Raw genomic sequence first — 22,654 nt, 5'->3', positions numbered from 1 at the left:
CTAATACATAATATGTCTTTCATTGTTCTCTTCATTTTTGAATATCTAAGATTGTTTAAAATAACTCCATTAGCCCAGTGAAACCAGTGTACATTTCCCATACTCAGCTGACCTGTAGATAGCATTGCCATAGTAATTAATATACTAGCAAGCCTCAATAAATTTAGCAGATGATAACCCTATGACAAATACATTGCAGTGTATAAATGAGCAATACCCCTTTTAAGGCTCTGTTTTAGTCTTTCACATGGGGAGATAAAATGGAAAGTTTAAATAAACTTGGTTGACTGTCCCACTGAATTTAGTATTGCATTGTTCAGAGAAAAAGATGTTAATTTCTCAAAAAGTTTTTCAGTAGCATAAAAAGAGTGAGAAGCTATTACACAAACTTAAATAAGACTTTTCCCCTGTTTTTCTATTCTCTTTATTCTTGTCCTCTCAAGATTCCTTATCTCCAATTCCTTTTTACTTCATTAAGGGTATTATTGACTACAAACCTAGAACTTTTAAAATTCAAAATACTTCATTTATTCAAGTAATATGTATTTGTTGCCTAATGTGAACTGCTCTAGATTCGGGGAATAGAACAGTTGAGAAAAACAGAAAAAGTTCCTTTTATTCATGAAACTTACATAAATTTCTTTTTGTAGAGAGAGATTTTTGCTATCAGGCATATGTGCTTGCCAGAAAGCGAGACAGAAAGCGAGAAATCACCCCCCAGGGGGGATGGCCACACCCCAGTCCCTTCTCCTCTAGTCTCCTGGGATGTTGGGCATGCATGCATATGTGCCCGGCATGAGTTTTAAGCCACCGGTCCAGGATTCGAACTACAGTTGACTACATGGGAGTCTAGCGATGTAACCATTACGCCATCTGCTGGTCCCTGAAACTTACATAAATTTCTATAGGAGGAGACAAATAACAGACATAATAAAAGTTGTAGTATACACTAGATACATGAATAATGCTAAAGATAAAAGTAGAGACTAAGATATGTTTGTATTAAAGAGGAAAGCTTACTATGTTTTTTATAGCAAGAGGGCATACAGAGAGAGAGAGACAGAAATAGCATCCTCCCAGTAGTATAGCTCATGCCACAATCCCTTATTCCTTCCTTTCTCCATCTTACAAGGGTTTGGGGCAGATATGCACACAGGCCCAGCATGCTTCTCAAACTGCCAGGGCTTAGACTTGAACCATGGTAGACTATGGGATTTGGCTCCTTAGGCACAGTGCCTAACCTCTATAACTACAGGGCTGGCACAATAGTTTACTGTTTTAGAAAAAATAACCAGAGGAAAGCCTGACTGAGAGAGTGACCTTTGAGTAAATACATGGATTTGTCAAAATCTACATGATGACATTGATTTGTGACTTGCACCTCTTATAAATCTCAAGAGCTTTGTCAAAGAGCCTTTATGAGCTATGAAGCAATCTACTTCAGATTTTATCCTGTCATTATTATTGAGGTTTATTATTTTTAATAGGAAGTCAAAGAGACATTACTGAAGATTCATATGTATTGTGTTTAAAGCTTTTTCTAGTTCATAATTATGAAGTGGTTAAAATACATTAAAATGCAGGAGCAAAAATAGATGTGTTTAATTTTCTTAGTATGTTTTATAGTTTCTGAATCTTACAGGTGATATGCACATTTTCTTACAGTTGATGGAAAAGTTGAAATAAAAAAATTGATGGATAGATTGAAAGCTTTTACAGGTAGGTAAGTTTAGCATAAAATTTAAACACTTACTCTGTGTTATGTTTTAAAATAGCATTTTTTCTGGGGCCAGCAGGTGGCATGGTGGTTAAGATGTGACTGACCACAGTCCAAGTCTCAAACCTGGTGGCTTGCTTTCTCATTCTCTCTCTCTCTCTCTCTCTCTCTCTCTCTTTCTCGTAAGCACAAGTACCCTATAGCAAATTTAAAAATAAAACCAATAATAACAAATAACAATTTTAAATAATTCTTAAAAAATAAACTAAAAACACATTTTTCTAATAGTATATCACTGACTTTTAAATTCTGACCTTTTACTTCTTTGTGAAAAATATTTGCTTCTGTTGCCTGTTGCGCTACCATTTGGTTTTAGGTTACCAAGATTTTAACATAAACATTTTATCTTTTGTTTTAAACTTGTTACATTGTCTCTGGAAGCCTTTTACCATGGTTTCAGCACTTTATATAAATATCTGAAACCTAGAAAGCCACAGTAAATGGATGATAACATTTAGGAGGCTATTTGGCAGAAGAGAATTTTCTTAGCAAATTTTATAGCTGGGTCAATATCCCTTGACTCCATGGCCTAGCCATATAATGTGCATCTTGGCGTCATACCGCAATAATTGTGAATGATCAGAAACATCAACCAACCTATATTTGTCAAATCTGTAAGAGGGATGCAGATTTTAACATACTAAAAGGTTTTTATATAACAATTTGTTTTTTTAAATGTATTTATTTATTTTATTTTATTTGTTATTTTTTAATTTGACAAAAGAAGGAGAGAGAGAGAAAGAGAGAGAGAGCAAGCCACCAGGTCCCAGACTCAAACCGTGGTTTGGCCATATGGGGGTCCAGCACCTTTACCACCATGCCACCTGCCCAACAATTTGTTTTGTTTAAAATTTAAGAAGCTTAAGATGTATTTATCACTGTGAAGTGCAAATCATGTACTTTAGATTAAAAAGAAAAATACTTGTAGAATTTCCTTGTTGATTATTTTCAGTTAGATATATGATTCACTGACTACACAAATAAATTTTTGCTATTGTTAGGTTTTAAAAATAACAAAAACAGGGTACCAGCAGATGGCATAATGGTTATGTTGCTGAACTCCCACATAGTCCACTGTAGTTCAGGTCCTGGACCCAGTGGCTTAAAACATACCGGGCACATGTGCGTGTGCATGCCCAAGATCCCCAGAGGAGAGTGGAGGAGAAGGGATTGCAGCGTGGCCATCTCTCCTGGGGGATGACTTCTTGCTTTGTGTCTCTCTGTCTCTTCGGCAAGCACAAGTGCCTTATAGCAAAAATCTCTCTAAGAAAACAAAAACAAAAACAAAACCTTCCTTTTACTGATAAGGAAGAGTGCTTTTTAAATGTCTCTCCCATTGATTTTTATATATTGTAGATAGATATTTTTATTTTTGGAGAGGTTTTTGCTATAGGGCACGTGCACTAGGCAGAAAGGCAGACAGAGACAGAGATTCAGAAAGCGAGAAATCACCCCCTGGGGAGATAGCCATGCCACAATCCCTTCTCCTCCATTCTCCTCTCGGGATCTTGGGCACGCACACACATGCACCCAGCATGAGTTTAAGCCACCAGGTCCAGGACTCGAACTGCATTCAACTATATGAGAGTCCAGTGATGTAGCCATTACGCCATCTGCTGGTCCTGGTAGATATTATTTTAATATTGAACTTTCTTCAATTTATATATCATGTTTTCCTGGTGTAAATAAATATTTTTTTCTAATAGTTGACATTTATCTTTTTTCAAAGGTAAAAAGATTAGTATCAACGATCTCCAAAACATCCTAGAAAGCATGGGAATTGAGCTCACAGAAGAGGAATTCTTAAATTTGCTGAAAACCCTGCCATATGATGGTGAGCCTTAAGGATGCCACTCAGGCCTTCCATAGACCTTTATTTATAGTGGGCTGTGTAAGAAATTTAAACTTTCCTATTTATTTTTCTCTGGAGATTATTAAAGAGAGTGTATTAAGCAGTAGTCCTTAGTGCTATGAAGGACTAAGCAAAAGTCTTTGTGTTATATGAACAGAAAAATAAGGAGGAAAATGAAAAGGTGAGAATCTTATTAAAATAGAGAAAGTAAGAGAAGAAAAAGAAAAATATCTTGTGTCTCAGTATTTTAGTTTGCAAAATATCTGTGAATGTTTTAAATGCCAGATGATGTAGCTTTATCATATAGAGAACATTTTCCATCTTTATTTGTACTTGAGGATGATATAGAAGTGATAGATAAAGCAAATACTGTTTTTAAAACTTCCATGTAATCATGTTGTATGCACCGTCTTTTATCTTATTTTTTCTGGTATAAATTATGCTTTCTATTATAGATGCTGGGATGGTATTTCAAAATAGGTTGTTGGATGGAGTGAAGTCTCTCAAAGGTGAGTAAAAAAATTGGTAAGAAGGCAGAATTGGGCCAGCTGTTGGCACAGTGGTGCCTGGATCTATGTGGCCGACTGCATGATTCATGTCTAGAATTTGGGGACTTGAAAAATATGCTGAGAACATGTGCACAATGTGCCCAAAATCCTGAGAAGAGAATGGAGAAGAAGGGATTGCAGTATGGCCATCCCGCATGGTGGGCAATTTCTGGTTTTAATTTTTCTCTCTCTCTGTGTCTTTCTCTCTGTGTCTCTCTCCAGCAAAGGCACATGCCCTATAGCAAACAAAAACAAAAACAAAACAAAGAAGGCAAAACCATCTCAAAACTTCGTGGGTTATAATATTTATATCTTTGGATTTGTGATTGTTTCCTATTTATAGAACAGTTCTTATTTATGTTTTTTAAAAGCATCTCTACGAATTAATGTCCTGTATATAACTTTTGCATAAGGACAAATTTTTGGAATTTTCCAAATTTTACTTCAAATGAATTATTTCAGACTGGAATAATGAAAAGAAACATTAGAGGTTGTTATTTTTAAAATGTGGTCAATAGCAGCAGTAATAATTAAAGTGAAAGTTTATAGGGGGACCAGCAGAGAGCATAATGGTTACATTGCTGGACTCCCACATACTCGACGTGGTTTGAGTCCTGGACCCAGTGGCTTAAAACTCACACCAGGCACATGTGCATGTGTGCCCAAGATCCCAAAAGGAGAATGGAGAAGGGATTGCAACATGGCCATCTCCCCTGGGGAAGATGATTTCTCACTTTCCATCTCTCTCTCTCTCTATTTCTAATTATCTCTGTCTCACCAGCGAGCATACACACCCTATAGCAAAAATCTCTCTAAAAAATAAATTAGTTTAGGAAACACAAATTGGCCTTATTTATTGTTCAAAAATATGAACTCAGGAAGTGACTATTTTCCACTGTGAGCTTGACCCAACAACAAGGTTTAGGGACACAAATTCTGATTCTAATTCCTGTATTAAAAATATCTGTTTTCTTGGGCAAATCAAATTGGAGTTTTAGTATTAGTATTGTGAATTTTTAAAAAATATATAAATCATATTTAATGTCTATTTTCATTTTAATATTAGTACATACCCATTAAACACAACTACATCATGTGACCGTTAAAGTAATACTTATTGTTTTGAAATTATTTACTTTTTATGTTCCCAACTTATGTCTTTCAAAGGAGGAAAAGTTAAGGTTGATAGTATGGACACTATTCTTGAAAATATGGGGATCAAACTCACAGAATCAGAGCTTAAAGATCTGGCAGAAAACCTACGAGTTAATGGTAAGCATTGTATATAACATTGTTTCTTTTCTTGTGTCTTTAAGCTTCTAATCTGGAATATGAGAATTTCTAAAACTATTCTAAAACTATTTCTTGTCAAAAAGACCTATGGACAGAACATTAAAAGAAATTCTATTAATTAATTTAAAAATTTTATTTATTTATTTACTTTATTAAAATACTGAGTTTATTTCACATGTATATTTTTGTCTCCTCACCATTTCCATGTCTGACCACCACTACTACTGTGTCCTATCATAGCATTCCATATATATGTAAAACCAAGCTAGGGGTGGAGTTCTATCTTTAAAAACTAAACAGACATTTTGGACGACACATTCTTGGCAATAGTACCCATATAATATTTATCAAACATGGTGGGAGAAGTTTTCACTCTGCATTATAAAAAGGACATGCAGGGGACCAGCAGTTGGCATAAAGGCTATGTCACTGGACTCCCATGTAGTTGACCGTGGTTTGAGTCCCAGGCCCGGTGGCTTAAACTGATGCCGAGCACATGTGCATGCGTGCCCAAGATCCTGTGAGTAGAATGGGGGAGAAAGGATTGCAGCGTGGCCATCCCCTCTGGGGGCTGATTTCTCACTTTCTGTCTCTCTGTCTTTCTTGCGAGTACAAGCACCCTATAGCAAAAACCTCTCCAAAAACAAAAAAGGACAGCTAGATAGCAACTGTTTCAGAAATGAAGTAAGATAGAAAATTTCAACAAACTGTTTAAACTATTTTCTTAAAGAGACTGCCTCCACTGCCAGAGATCTTGAATAGCCTTCTGGTCAATCGTCTAGATGCAATTCTTTATGTAATTGATATGAAAGAATAAAAATGCACTCAAACTACATTCTGTGATAATTAACTGCTTGCTGTTTCTGCTTCTGTACAAAAGCTCGAACCACCGCCTTAGAAAACAGCCCTGAGCTGTGCAGACCGCTGGGGCTTGCTTCACTCCCTCGTGTCAGCTCAGCTACATGCAGAAAGTCAGGTCTCTGCAAACTGTGTTACCCTCACCCTGAAAAGCCAGACATCTGCTGAATGCCCTTGAAGGCCACTTGTGTAGATAACAAACCGGCATCGGACCACCCTGAGTATCTGACCTGACCCAGTTGTAACATCTGTGTAAACAAGAAAGTCAGCAGAGAAAGATTACCACACTTAATGAACCAGTATCCCATTTCTTCACTCCCCATTCCCCCCTTCACCCCTCAAACCTGTGCCTATATAATCTGCATGCTTCTTTTGTTCAGGGCTCCACTTCCCTCTGAGTCTGTTGTGACCAGGAGTGGAGTCCTAGCGCGCTAGCAATAAAGCCCTCTTGTGTTTTACAACAAGAACTGACTCTTGTGGTTGATTGGGGTTGCCGTGACTCTCTGGACTAAAGGGTCACCGGCTATTTGAGTCAGGGGCCTTTCAGATAAACTTGGCTTCCACTTTGGGAAGAGAACCGCCTTTTTCTATACTTGCTTGCATTTTTGCTTTAATGTCTTCTAAAAAACTAGGTCCTTTTGGTGTTTTAGGAGTTTTTTTCCTGTTTTTTTGAATGATTCTTGACCTTTTGATCTTGGCATTGATGATTTAAGTCTTTTTCATTGTGATTTTATTTTTGCCTGGAGTGTCTCACATAGATTTCTTTGGAGCTTTTTCTTCTGTTTCCTCATATGCGAAATCATCATCATCATCATCTTCATCAGCATCAGCATCTTCACCAGCAGCAAGTTTTACTTTTTTCTGTGGAAACTTGCTACCACCCACAGGGGCAGATTGCTTTCCAGATACACTTAAGTGTTTCACATCTTCTTCCTCTTCTGACTGCATCTTCCTCCACAACTACTAAGTGCTGTCCACTAACATGCATAGGCCTCGAACCACGAGTGGTGTTATTTCAAAGCTCCCAAGGAAAACTGTTGGCTGTACAGACATTTTCAGTGTTGCCAGTGTTACTTTAATTAGACTTCCTTCATAATTCATTGCCTCTGCTTCAACAGTCTGCTGTTCGTCCTTTGCACCAGCCCCCGAACTGACTGTTCTTAAAGATAACTGGTGTTCATTTCCATCATTACCACTTTAAAGTGGCAATCTTTGTCAGGTTTTAGTTCACAGCAGAAAAGATAGCTCTAGAGCCTCAGGGGGCTCTTGTCCATCGAATCTTCTATGGGGTGGCGGCACGCACTCAGGTGGGTGAGAAGGCAGATGAAGGTAAACAACTACAGCTCCCGAAAACAGCCATGCAGGATGGAATCACTCCTGGTCTGAATTCATTTTTGTTTTTATATCTAAAGTCATCAACCTATTCTCAAAGGTGGTAAAGCATATCTTACAGTAAAACAGGTATCACTGTCTGACCAAAAACACGGTCAGGGGACAGAATAAAAGTTGGGAGAATAAAATGGAAGAGTAAAAGAAATCATGACCACGATCACCAATATACTTCAGCCCGTCCCTTTGGGACTTTCACCTCTCACCAATAGACTTCCAAATCTCTATTTCCATTCTAGTCTCTAATCTGAGTTTATAATAGGTACTCTCATGTGCCAATTTAATCCTGTGGCAACATAATGGTTCTCTTTACACATGTCTTTTTTCTTTGCAATACATTGTCCACTGAGTTGCCAGAGTGATTTATATAAAATTCAAACCTAATTCAAAATAATAATTGCATTATTTTTCAGTCCCATCAGAGAAAGTACAAGCACTTTTACATGGCGTATAAATCTCTCTAGGATCTATTTTTGCAGGATCATCCTTTGCTTATTTTTTGGGCACAGGAATCATATCTCTTAATCATCTTTATAATTCCACACATTGGCCATCTGCACTTGTTTTTTAACCTGTTTAATTTTGCTCATATGGTCTTCACTTCCTAGATGGCCCATATGCTTACTTCACTTGGCAAATTCCTATGCATGCTTTAATTCATATATCCTCTTTTTTTAGGAACTTTACTTTCCTAAATTCTAAGTGTATACCTGGATCTCCCATAACTTTTTGTTCTTAAAATTTTGTTATAGTCATGTGTTTATTTAACTTATTTTGGTTGTGCATAGCTCCATTTCTTTCTTCTTTCCTTTCTCTAGCTGAAGGGCATGTGCACTCACCAGAGAGAGAAAGACAGAAACAGAAAGAAATCATCCTCTAATGGGGTGTGATCATGCTGCAATTATTTTTTCTCGATTCTCCATCTCATCAGAATTAGGGCTACATGTATATGCACCCAGTGTGTTTTTCAAAGTGCCTGGACTGGGATTCAGACCATGGTCAGCTATCTAGGATCCAGTTTCCTGTGCACAGGGCTTAACCACTGCGCTATAGGACTGGCCTTACATAGCTCCAGTTAATCGCAAGTGTTTTATGTACCCTTCTATACTTAGTGTCTAATAAATTTCTTGGCACTTAGTACAGTAGTCCCCTTATCCAAAGAGGATATGTTCAAAGACCCCCAGTGGATACCTAAAACTGCAGAAGATACTGAATCCTCTATCTGCAATGTATTTTTTTTGATCTGATAACTAAGATTGCTACTATGTGACTAATACATGGTTAATATATTCAAGAAATCTTCTAAATGTTCATGAAAAATATGTATTGGGAAAAAAACATACATAGATTTCACATTTATTTTTGCACAAAATAAGCCTCATAATTTAATTCCATTTTTCCTCAAACTTTTTGAAGTCCCTGCATATACCATGGACATGGTGGACAAAAGGATGATTCACTTCCTGAGAAGGAAAGGGAGACACAAGATATCACACTACTCAGAATACTGTGCAATTTAAAACTTATGAGCTATTTATTTCTGGATTTTCTCATTTAATATTTTTAGGCCAGGATGGTCTGTAGGTCATTGAAACCTTAAAAAAGTGGAACTAGAGATAAGGGAAGAGCATTGTATGTGCCAGAAATCTATTTCCACTATTATTTCTGACACCTTCAAACCTTCCAAGGTTAAAATGGTACCACTTTGTTCTATCTCTAAGCCAGAGATTTTTTTCACAGTTCTTACAAAACAAGAGAAATAGTTTCCTTTTGTATTAGCAGTCACTTTGCGAGATAAATTAAACTCTAGAGTTACTTAACATACGTGTGTGTGTGTATGTGTGTTATAGTAGCTTTTACAAATTCACCCATATGATCACATTCTCCCTGGGAGCATATTTCCACTAGGTGAGCTGGATTAGAATGACTATTAGTAATGACACTTTCACTTGAAGCCTCTACTCAGAGAGACCCTGATATTGGTTGTGGCTCACCAGTCAGATCCACTTCATTTTGATGGGAGTTCATATCTCCTTTCATCCCAGTATAATGTCTGATAAGACCACCTCAAGCTATCGATAATGTTTGTTTAAGTTTGATTGAAAACAATGAGCAGTATTTAAGAAAACTCTTCACCCTTTTTGAAAATCAATGATAAACCTGTATACTTGTAAGAAGCTGGAAACTTTTTTTTCTTTTCTTTCTTTTTTTTTCCATAGGGCACATGTGCTCTCTGGAGAGAGAGAAAGCAACAGAGAGAAGGAAAGTGAGATATCACACACACACACACACACACACCCAGGAGAATGGCCACACTGCAATCCCTTCTCCTCCATTCTCCTTTCAAGAGTTTTGGGTACATACACAATAGTGCCTGGCAGATTTTCAAGCTGCTGGGTCCATGAATTGAACTGCAATCAACCATGTGAAAGTACAACACATCAACCACCACACACCCCGCTGGCCCAACATATTTTTAAGATACATACCCTAGGGGATCACAATATCTCTGAAGCCTCTTCTGACATTCCCATGGTACAATAGATTAAATGTCCTTCTTAGAAGACCCTACAAAAATTAGGAACAACCTTCTCTCTCTAAGTTGAGATATTTTAAATTTTCATCTTTAGAATGAAGAGACAGAGACCAGTCAATAGTTTTCTGTTTCCTTATTCCCTATAAAAAATAATATAAGGGCCAACAGGTGGCATGGTGGTTGGGGTACTGGACTCCCACATGGCTGACCACAATTCGACTCCTAGACCTGATGATTTGCTTTCTTACTCTCTCTTTCTCTCCCTCATTAAATTGAGTAATAATAATAATAATATGTAAAATTAAATAAATAATTTTTCAAAAAGCAACTATCAAATCTCCAACAGAGTAAAGATCAAACTCAAAATATATCGAATATAAATAAAAGAAAATAATAATAACAGTATTCACGTAGCTCCACAGTACTTATATCTTCTGCAGACAGTGGTAGTTGACATGTCTATCCAGTTCAAAACCACAGGCCAATCTGACTTACTTGGCCATTTTGGACATTGGGTAGACACAGGGGTCTGCTTAAAACTTACAGTAAAGTTCTATGGATATGTCTGGGTGATTGTTTCAGTCACTACTACCAAACCTAGGTAATAAAGATTGTTGCCTCTGGTAATATTTGACCATAATTCCCTTCCCTTTTTTAAAGATAGATTCAAGCATGAGCAGAATTCACAACTTTGCTCTCTCATTTGAGGTACTAGAGGGCAGATTTAAAAAATATATTGCTAATAGAATCATTAAAAAAAAAATCAACCAAGAATCGAGCAGTTGTGTGTCGCTCTGCAATGCTGAAAGTCATATGGAAGATGGGTTCAGTTCCTTGATCCCACTGTACATGCCAGATGCACTTGCATACTTTGCCAACCTCTAATCTAGGACATTGATCACTTATTATTTTTATAAAATCCCTGAAATCTAAGATTTGAAAGTTGACATTTAGAAGTTGAAGAGAACAATGGGAAGGAATAGACTTCCATAAGATAAAGGCTTCATATTGCATTTTTTTCTAAGTCTAGGTCGTTCTTATTTTTGCCTTATAGCTGATGGAAAGGTTGATCTTGACGAGTTTATGGATGGAGTGAAATCTCTAACAGGTGAGAAGTTAATACAAATTTAAGAGTATATGTTTTACTCAAAATTATATTAGGTCATCAGGAATTTTTTTGTGTTTTTCTATGCAAAAATGCATAATGACTTTCCTGACGACCCAGTATTTGAAAGTTGTTTTTTAGTTCCCTGTGTGTTCTGACATTTTATCTTCTGTCTAATCAATTGTTTTGAATTATCTCATTTTAGTAACAAAATGTTCAGTTCAGTTTTGTATCTTTGTTGCTTGGATCTGATGACGTTATATTACCATTCCTATGTAGGAGGAAAATAAAATTCTAGATTAAATTAATAAATGATAAAGTAAAGCTTTGCTGGGACCAGCAGTTAGCGTAATGGCTATGTCACTGGACTCCCATGTGGTCGACCGCGGTTCGAGTCCCGGACCTGGTGGCTTAAACTCACGCCGGGCACACGTGCGTGTGTTCCCAAGATCCCAAGAGGAGAATGGAGGAGAAGGGATTGCGGCATGGCCGTCTCCCCTGGGGGGGTGATGTCTTGCTTTCTATCTCTCTGTCTGTCTGTCTGACGAGCGCACGCGCCCTATAGCAAAAACCTCTCCAAAAAAAAGTAAAGCTTTGCTGAAGATATATCTGATTTTGTTATTTAAAGATAATCAGAAAGACCGTCTGATCTGATGACAGATTTAGATCCGTCCTAATAAACCCCTAATTCACTAGGAAATTATGTTAAGTCTCATTTTCTCGTGTGTTGATAGTCCACCTGATATTGTAACCGTGCTGTCTTATCTCATTAATATGTTGCGAATCATTTTACTGGAAAAGTATTCATTTCCATGAATGTTATTGATCAGATATTTAGAAATGTCACACTCTGTCTTTGCTTTCATTGGGCAGTGAAATTCACGAGGAACAAGCTGGGATTTTCTTTTTCATGTTGGGATTAGATCATCATTAAAATTCTGATATAATTTGTTTTTGTTTTTGAAGGAGAAATAATTGATGTCAGTGATATGAAAAATGTTCTGGGAAACATGGGAATAAACCTCACAGAAAAGGAATGTTCAAAGCTGTTAAAAAATCTGCCAGTGGATGGTGAGAATTTTAAATTCTAGTATAGGCTTCAAGTAAACTTTATGTTTTTTATTTGTGAAAAAATTTTAAATTATCTCTATTTGATCATAAAAGAAAAATTGTCCATCTGAAAAATACTTAGTATGATCTTTTTTTCTATAATTTTGCTACAGGGCATGTGCCATGTGTGCTTATCAGAGAGACAGAGAGAAGCAGGGGATGGCCATACCACAATCTCTTCTCCTCCATTCTCCTCTTGGGATTTTGTACACACACATATCTGTGCGTTTTTCAAGCCACCAGGTCCAGGACTTTAATCACACAGTTGGTCATGTGGAATCCAGCTGCCTTAACCACCGTGCCACTAGCTGGCCTGATCCTGCCTTAACAAGAAGTTCTGTCTCAGTTTAGGAGTTAAATACAGTAGTCATGAATCTTGCCATTAGGGGGAAATATTTATATTGTCACTTTGGATTCCACTGAGAGGAAAAAAATTAAGATGTGAATAAAGAAACAGAGAGGGGAGAACACATTAGGAGTTAACAAATAGATAATCAAAAAGAGAAATGGAGGACCAGTTCCATGACCTGGGGGTTAAGCAGCTGGATCCCACATGGCCAACAGATCCCACAAGCCCCAGACCTGATGGTGTGAGAAACACAGTGAATGTGTGTGCATGAGTACCCAACATACTGAAAAGAGAGAGAGAGTGAGAAGAAGGGAATGTAGTGCTGCTATCCCCTATGAGAACTGTTTTCTCCTCTCCATCTCTCTCATGCTCTTTGTCTCTCTCTGGAAAGCACATAAGCACATACACCCTCTAGCTAAAAAAAAAAAAAAAAAAAAGAGAAAGAAAGAAAGAAAGAAAGAAAAACATGTAAGCATGGAAGTTGGCCAGTAGTAACTGCCTCCATTATTCATGAACAGGTGGAATGTCTGCATTAAGAGCTCTCTCCATTCTTTCATTTTATTGTTTCTAATTGGACATTTTCAGTGCACTTAATCAAATATACTTTCTTAAAATTTTAGCTTTTGTATTTTATTTTAATGGATCTCCAACATAATATGTCTATGACCCAATTGTGCAATTTCTTACAGCAGATGGAAAGATCTATCAGAATAGACTGGTGAATGGTGTGAAGTCTCTTAAAGGTGAGTGAGAATTGTTAGGAAATATAGGTGGACCTGAAATCCCTCAAGTTTTTTGTTTGTACAGTTCCCTAGTTACTAAATTGTGAATATCATCACTGGTTATATACATTGATTTTATGTTCTTACTTTTTCCGTGGGCCATTGTAATTTGCTATTTTATTTTTACTTTTGTGTCCTGGTCTGGAAAGAAGTTTTATACTCTGAGAATATTTTTGCACTCAGGGAAAATAATTAATAAAGTCTACATTTGTAATGCTAAAAGAAAATATGTAGAGGGAGAGTACACTATAATTGATTCAGTTATGCAGAGAATTTGGTCATTAGTAGAAATAGTATGAAGGGCCAATCAGCAAAAATAAACTGCACTTATAAGATTAGTCATTTCCACTATTGGATTGACTATGAAATTATTAACATGTTTAAAACTTTATGCTGTGTAGGGGTCAGCAGGTGGAATAGTGGCTAAGGTGCCAGACTCCCACATGGCCAACTGCAATGTGAGTCCCAGACCCAGTGGCATGAAAATCACACCAGATATGTGTTCTTGCATGCACAAAATCCTGAGAGGAGAATGGAGGAAAAGATATTGTGACATGGCCATCCCCCTTTGGGGCGGGGGGAGTGATTTCCCATTTTCCTTCTCTCTGTATTTCTCTGGTGAGTGCCCATGCCTTATGGCAAAAACCTTTTTTTTTTTTTTTTTAAAGGAAAGCACTTCATGCTGTGTTGATTATTCCTTTTACTTGAAGAGGTTTCAATTGTTAAACCCAGTATTGACTGTTTTTGTTATTTTTATCAGACTTATTTGGCCTTTGGCCTGGGTCATTATGCTGAAAATGATAATTATAATACAAAGGTACTTCAAAAGGTTCATGAAAAATGGAATTAAATATGAGTTTATGTGGCTACAAAATATTTATTGATATCCACACATAGTTTTTTTCATAATACCCATTTTTTAAGAACTTTTTGAAGACCCTTCTACATAAAATTGATAGTTTTGTTGTTTTGGGGATTCCTTAAATTTCACATATATGCCTGTCTCTTTCACAAGGAGGGATGATTGATGTCAATAAACTGGACACAGTTTTGAGGAACATGGGCATTAGCCTTACAGAAAAGGAACTTAAAGATCTGATCCAGAATCTGCCAGTGGGTGGTAAGTGTTTAAACATACTAATCTCCTCAGAATGACAGAAATTTGTGTGTTTTATATTATATAAAACAAACAAACAAAAAACCATGACTGTGATTACTTGGAATTAAGTCATTTAGAAAACATTTAAGGGAAAAAATAGACCTAAATTCAAATAAATTATTTCTCCTGTTATTCTTGTCAATATGCTGTTATATTTCATGACAACTTTGTTGACTGTGGAGCTAAGCTCAAAGAAATCTCTAGGAACACTGCCAGGGGAGGAGAAAAATAAAACATAAAAGTAAGAGGAGGATAAAGAAAGATGGAAATAGAATAGAATGAAAAAGAGAAAGAAGAGATTATCATAGTGGGAAATTATTAAAATGCCAACCAGGAATTTTCTTAAGTGAATAGTAATGGTCATATTTTCCCTGGCCATTCTAAATAGAAAATTAAAAAGAGATAGGCAATAATGAGTGTTACTCTTCTCTCACCTTGGATGTCAGGTATCACAGTGGGAAGATGGTTATGATTATACTAAAAAGTATATCATGCTTCTATCCTTGAAACTTTAAAAATTCCCATATCTGTGGGCAACTCTCCATCATTCCACAGTAATGTTCAGGAACTTTAAATCCCACTTGAAAGATGGCCATATTACAACTTTGATATCTCTTTAAGAATTGATTTTATGGGACCAGCAGATGGTATAATGGTTACATCACTGGACTTTTACGCAGTCAACCGCGGTTCAAGTCCCAGACCCAGTGGCTTAAAACTTATGCCTAAGATCCTGAGAGGAGAGTGAAGGAGAAGGTATTGTACCCCGAGAGGGAGGGTAATCTCTTACTTTCTGTCTCTCACTCTCCAGCGAGCTCATGCTCCCTATAGCAAAAATCTCTCTAAGAAAAAAAAAAATGCTGGAGGGAAAAAAAAAAAAAAAAAAAAAAAAAATCTCTCTACAAAAAAAAAATACATTATTTTATAAGCAGATAGTCAAGAGCATTAATGATCTTTTGACTGGTAATTCTTTTTATTCTTCTGTTTGTGTTTGTTTGTTTTTGCTGTAGGGCATGTGTGCTTACCTGAGAAAGACAGAGAGAAACAAAGAGAAGGAAAGTGAGAAATCACCCACCTACCCCCCCCCACCCCCGTTCCCCAGGGATAGCCACACAACAATCCCTTCTCTTCCATTCTCCTCCTGGGATTTTGGACATACACACACACACACACACACACACACACATATCCCACACACACACACACACACACACACACATATCCCACACACACACACACACACACACACACATATACCACACACACACACACACATACACACACACACAACACAGAGGCATGATTTTCAAGCTGCCTATCCAAAACTCCAACTGCAGTCAACCATGTGGGAATCCAGCATCTTAATCACTACACCACCTGCTGGCCCCATTATTGTTCTTGTAGCTCACTCATTGCTCCACTTTTACTGCTTTCCAGCTTTTCTCTCACCCTTCAGAGGGTTCATTCTTTGAACGCTCTGAGATTAATCCTTGGATTGCTTCTCTGTCTACATGCACGCCATGATCTTAAATAGCAATGTAACTTTAAATAATCTATTCATACCGATAACTCCCAATTTATGTTTATTTATGGACTTCTCTGAATTCAGAATCATGTATTCACCTGCCTACTTAGATAATCTAATAAAATCAAAAACTTAACATGTCTAAAACCAAACTCTTGATAGTCCCAAAGCAGACTTCTGTCTCAGATTTTTTTCTTATCAGTAAATATCAGCTCCATCTATCCCATTGCTTCAGCTAAAAATTGGGAAGTCATCCTGACTTCTCTATTTTTTAAAAAAAATCACACCCTACATCCAGTCCTTAAGCCTTTAAGATTGACTCCTCTTCAAAATTATGGCTCTCCCACTATGTCCATGTTTCCTTCGTCCAACATTCCTTTCCTGTCCAAGCCACTGTTACTCCTCTGGATTATTGCAGTAACTTTCTCAATATTTTCTCTGCTCCTACTTTTGCCCCTTGTCAGTTCTCCATATATATCCATAATTATCCTGTTAAAATATAAATTAGTTCATTAAACTCCTCAACCTAAGACTATCCAGTGGAACCTCTGGCTCCTCATTTCTCTCAGGGTTAAAACCAAGAGTCCTTGCTATGACCTGGAAGGCTTTGTGTAATACATTCAGCCTCTCTGATTTCTTCTCCTGCTGTTTTTCTCTGCTGAGTCCTTTCTAGATATACTAACCTCCAGACACATGAGCCAGTCATGTTTCTATCTCAAGCCTTTTCACTTACTCTTACCTCTGCCAGGAACACTATTCTCCCAGATACCTGGCTCATTCCCTCACCTTTGTCTTCTCAAATATCACCTCAGTGAGATCTTTAAAAACTTCTCTGTTTAAATAGCTGCATTTATTAGATTCATTTTTCCCCCTACCATTTTTCACCTTCTAAGATGCTACATAATTTTTTTCATGTCATTCATTACTATATCCTTAGAATTTACAACAGTGGCAAGTACCTAGTAGGCATTCGATATTTGTTGCATTAAATTGAATCTGTTGAGTTTCTACTACTCAAGTCCATTTCTAACTGATATATATATATATGTATATAGATAGATAGATAAATAGATAGATAGATTGAACTAAAAATTATTCATAATTTATACAATATAAAATAAGATATAATTGAAGCAAAAATTAAAGTGTTAGGAAGGAAGAACTTAAGTATAAACACGTGATGTCCAAAATCCAATTTGTGTACGATAAGAATGACTTTCAAGCTCTGTTTTATCAGCACATTAAAGAGTTAAGTATCGGGACCAGCAGTTAGCATAATGGCTATGTTGCTGAACTATCATGTAGTCAGCCACGATTTGAGTCCCGGACCCGGTGACTTAAACTCACGCCGGGCACATGTGCATGCATGCCCAAGATTCCAAGAGGAGAATGGAGGAGAAGGGATTGTGGCATGGCCATCCTCCGTGGGGGGGGATTTCTCCCTTTCTGTCTCTCTGTCTCTCTCTGTCTTTCTGGCGAGCGCACGCGCCCTATAGCAAAACCTCTCCAAAAACAAACAAAAAAGAGTTAATTATCTCCAAAGTATTCAAGTGAGAAAGCCAATTCCACAGAAAGAGCAGTTTGAAATTCAGCTTTTTCTGGCACATATGTGACTTAGTGGCTTAGAAGATAGAAAGTCAAAGAAACATTGTTATTATAGTCATTTTAACATTTAGGATTACCCTTTCTTTTCCATGATCTTGAAAGAGTTTTTGTTTGGTTGTTTTTTTCATCAAGTAAATTTATTTTAAATTTTTCTAGAGCAAATCATAGGAAGTTAGTATATTCCATTGATATTTCATATCTCTTAGTATCTACATCTGTAATTTATGCCTTACTTTCAGCTGATGGGCAAGTCACTCTTAAAAACGTGATGGATGAAGTGAAAAATTTTTCAGGTGAGTAAAAAGTTACTATGAAACTGACATTCTTAAGCTTCACACTATACTGTTTTGAACACATTTTTAACTCCCCAATCACTGACTTTAGAAAGAATAAAGTTTTGGGGCAATAGATGACGTGGTGGTTGAGGCACTGGATTTCACATGGCTGACTCCACAGTTCGAGTCCTAGACCTGGCAGCCTCAAGGACATGCTGGGCACATGTGTGTGCATGCCCATAATCCCAAGAGGAGAATGAAAGAGAAGGAATTGTGGTGTAGCCATACACCTGGGGAGTGTCTCTGGCAAGCGCATGCTCCCTTGAGTGTCTCTTGGAGAGGCAGGCTCCCTTTTTTTTTAAAAAAAAAAAAAAAAAAAAAAAAAAAAAACACAAGGAGTTTTAAACTATTATTGTTTAAATATTTGTATCTACTACACTCTGCCATTAGATAATTTAGGTTTTAAAAACTCATCAATGGGCTCTGTCTTGCTATCATGTCATTCTACTCTGTAATAATTTCTTTTCTAATAATACACTTTACTACAGAACCTTTTTTTTTTTTTTGCCCAAAATTCAGATAGGTACAGTAAATAGGTAAAATCACTATTCTTATCACTGTGAACACCTAATAAGATAATTCAGATCAAAAGTTACTTCAAAACAATGTGAATGTTTTAGATTAACCACCTATGTTCTAGTACCTGGTCAGTAATATCACCAAAATTGAGTATCTCTTGTTCTTAGATTTAGAAGAGCTTCCTCTTCATTAAATTAGAGAAATATCTTCTCCATATGATTTCTCCATTGACTCTACATATGTAGACTTATTTCATTCTTCCCTTCTTACTGTCAAATGTGGATGATTCTTTATAGGCATGACTGTTGACTTATTTGAAATAAAGGTGAGTTTTAAAATTCTCAACTGTCTGTATTCTCATCTTTTCAAAGGAAAAAAAGTTGATGTTGGAGACCTTCAAAGTCTTCTTAGAAACATGGGGATTGAGCTGACAGATCAAGAATACTCAGAGCTGAAGAAAACCCTGCCAATGGATGGTGAGCCATATAGCTATCACTTAGGCCTTATAGGGAGCCTAATTTTGTGGATTTTTTGAGAAGTTATAAAACTTTCCTATGAAATTTTCTATATAAATGCCTGAACTTTATTAGAAAAAAAAAAGTCTGAGGTTATGTAGAAACCATGTAATTTAATTAAATTTTCCTTTTTTAAATAATCAAATCATTACCAAGTTATGAATAAAACAAGTTAATATTACTTATCCTAATTATAAGGCCTAATTATAATTAGGGGAAGAAAGGCAAACAGGAAGAGTAAAAGACAATTAGAAGGAAAGGGAAAGAAAAAGTCAAAGAAAAAAAGAGAAACAACAATAGAGTGACAAGGTTAAGAGAAGAATTTTTTTTTTTAGCTGTTTACTTAGAATTTATTGAAGAGAACAAAGTTTTGTTTATGAGATTATCTGTATCAATATTTGATGGTTTATGAATTATGTAAGAAAACGTTTAAAATATTTATTAATTTAAAAAACCAACAATAAACCCCTTATTTGTTAACACAAATAACATATATTTATTTAAAATATATATATATAATATTTCTTTGTGGTTTTAATTTGCACTTTCTTTTTTTTATTTATTTATTTATTTATTTTTATTATCATCATAATCTTCTTTATATTACATTGGATTACATATAACTTTACAGTGTATTACATTGTTTTTTCAAAAGGGAATGCCATGCATGTCAGTCAGTACAGAGACATTAATCTCCCCAATTCAACATTCAATGTCTTTTCCATGCATTTCCCGTCTCTCTATTGTTCACTTGCTATCTTTCTCTATCCTAAGAGAAGAATGTTTTAAATCTGAGTCCACAGACTCAAATCCTGTCTCCACTACTTATCAGCTGTGATACCTTAAACAAGTTACTTTTTAACCACTCTCTGCCTTAATTTCCTCATTATTTTTTAAGAGATAGTTTTTGTATAGGGTGCGTGTGCTCACCAGAGAGACAGAGAGCAACAGAGACAGAAACAAGAAATCAGCCCCCCAGGGGGATGGTTATACCACAATCCCTTCTCCTCCATTCTCTTCTTAGGGTTTTGGGCATGCATGCACATATGCCCGGCATGAGTTTCATGCCTCCAGGTCCAACATTCAAACCTTGGTCAGACATGTGGGAGTCCAACAATGTAGCCATTATTTCATCTGCTTATCCCTCAATTCCCTTGTTTTAAAGTGGGGTAAAATTGGGACCAGCAGATAGCATAATGGCTATGTTGCTGGACTCCCATGTAGTCAACAGGAGTTCAAATCCCAGACCTGGTGGCTTAAACTCACGCTGGGGGCATATGCGTGGGAGCCCAAGATCCCTAGAGGAGAATGGAGGAGAAAGAATTGCTGCTTGGCCATCCCCCCAGAGGCTAATTTCTCGCTTTCTGTCTCTCTATCTCTCTTTGTCTTTCTGGTGAGCACAAACACCCTATAGCAAAAACATCTCCAAAAAAAATAAATTAAATAAATAAATAAATAAATAAAGTGGGGAGAAATCAAATGAGATAAAGTACATTGAAAAATGCTTGGCAGGAACCTCAATAAAGAAAAGCTAATGTACTGTTGTTATATTGGGTCATTGGAAAAGTATTGACATACTTTATGTTTTTATATACAAAAATGCACCAAGACTTTTCCAATGAACCAGTAGTTATAAAGGTGATTGTCTTCATCTCAAGTAGAATATAACAGAATACCCAAGACTGGGAGATTTATAAAGAAAAAAGGTTTATTTGGCTCATGATTTTGGTGACTGAAAAGTTTAAGTGCATGTACCCAGCATCTAACTAGCCTCTGCAACATTACAACATGGTCAAAGAAAGTAGGCATGAGCAAAGAGAGAGAGAACCATGGGAGGTCAACTTGCTTTTGTAACAGCCTGCTCTGGGAGGAACTAATCAGTGAGAATTCAGACACCTTTCATCTGTTCATGAAGAAGCTGTCCCTATTCCTAAACACCTCCTACTATGTCTCACCTCCCAACTCTGCCTCATTGGATATTAAATTAGATCATAAGTTTCAGTGGGTAAACAAACATGAAGCCATGATGATGATAATGATGATGATGATGTATCAGCAGTGGTGGCAGTGGTAGTGATGTTGCTGTTGATGCTTCAGCATAATCCAAATTCACAAAAACTGATTAAAGATTATAGAAAATTATCACTTAAAAAATTTGCTATTCTAACCTTCGTTTTAATTTTCATACAAAATTATATTTTTGGGAAAAAACATAAAGAAGTTCCTAGAATTGTGAAATACAAAACACTCCTTAGTGAGTGTCCATATAATTTTCACTCTAACATGATTTTGCCTTTTCTTGTAGGTACTGGACAGGTGTTTCAGAACAGAGTGTTAGATGGTGTAAAGTCTCTCAAAGGTGAGAATTTAAATATGAAATTCTTGTGATTGTGTTTATAATGTTATATTATTATTATTATAAACTGTTTCACTGGTTATGCTTTTTTAAAATATCTGTATTTTACCAAATAATGCCCTTGATTATGTTTTGACATCTAGCTTTGAGTTTTCCCAACCTTTACATTTGAAATGTATTTATATACAGCAAAAAATTAGTTATTTTAGAAGTTTGTGACAAGTGGGAACAGCAGATGGCATAATGGTTATGTTGCTGGACTCCCACATAGTCGACCACAGTTCAAATTCTGAAGCCGGCAGCTTAAAACTCACACTGGGCGTGTGTAGCGTGCAAGCTCAAAGTCCCAAGAAGAGGAGAAGGGATTGTAGCATGGCCATCTGCCGGGGTCTGGCCTCAGCAATGGTGGGTGGCTCGTACACAGGAAGGCGACACGGGTGATCAGGAACAAAAAATTAGACTGAGACCTCATTGCTCCTTAGCATGTTCTCAGCCGGCCACAGCCAGAGCCAGCTCCAGACCGCCACACCATGGTTATTAAAACATGCGTATTTATTGAGGGAGGTTTAGGAAGTAAGGAGGGTGAGGGGTAGTAAAAAATTTAAGGAACAGGGTATACAAAGCATGGAAGCAATAATTATAAGACATGCTGTTTGTCTTGTCAGATCAGGTAAAATCAATCACAGTTCTCAGGATGAGGAAGTCCATTTGTCTGTTGTATCTTCTTCGTAGATCGTGATTACTGGGAAGGATGTTTGATAACTTCAGTCCCAGGCCAGGGCAATAACATTGCTGGTTGCAAAGACCTAGATAGAAATCTTGTCTTGCTAAGTAAAGACACAGTTAATATATGGACTATCTATACATTACAACAATAGAGGGTGAGCCTATGATCTTATATGGGAAAGGAAGATGATCTTGTTAGCTCAAGAGACAACACAGGATGTTTCATTAGCAGTTTTTCATGGTCAACAGCATATAGATGAGAAACTCTTTGTAGTTGAAAGCTACCTGTTGCTTTAGATAAGAATTCCCAGCTAA

The 22,654-nt window shown here is 36.7% G+C and overlaps 1 protein-coding gene across 1 annotated transcript in view; it reads left to right on the top strand.

Moving 5' to 3' along the window:
• The window catches only part of LOC102485237 (uncharacterized), a 134,260-nt gene that overhangs the window by 87,380 nt on the left and 24,226 nt on the right, over positions 1–22,654 (top strand). Inside the window, exons 26-36 of the mRNA XM_027775988.1 lie at positions 1,666–1,719; positions 3,507–3,611; positions 4,085–4,138; positions 5,345–5,449; positions 11,308–11,361; positions 12,325–12,429; positions 13,507–13,560; positions 14,615–14,719; positions 18,128–18,181; positions 19,114–19,218; positions 21,563–21,616. Of these exons, the coding sequence (XP_027631789.1) occupies positions 1,666–1,719; positions 3,507–3,611; positions 4,085–4,138; positions 5,345–5,449; positions 11,308–11,361; positions 12,325–12,429; positions 13,507–13,560; positions 14,615–14,719; positions 18,128–18,181; positions 19,114–19,218; positions 21,563–21,616 (849 nt within the window). The remainder of the gene's footprint in view (positions 1–1,665; positions 1,720–3,506; positions 3,612–4,084; positions 4,139–5,344; positions 5,450–11,307; positions 11,362–12,324; positions 12,430–13,506; positions 13,561–14,614; positions 14,720–18,127; positions 18,182–19,113; positions 19,219–21,562; positions 21,617–22,654) is intronic.

Source organism: Tupaia chinensis, unplaced genomic scaffold (genome assembly GCF_000334495.1).
Source record: "Tupaia chinensis unplaced genomic scaffold, TupChi_1.0 Scaffold000624_1, whole genome shotgun sequence".
NCBI classification, from domain to species: domain Eukaryota; kingdom Metazoa; phylum Chordata; class Mammalia; order Scandentia; family Tupaiidae; genus Tupaia; species Tupaia belangeri.
This window is presented reverse-complemented; position numbering and strand designations above follow the sequence as displayed.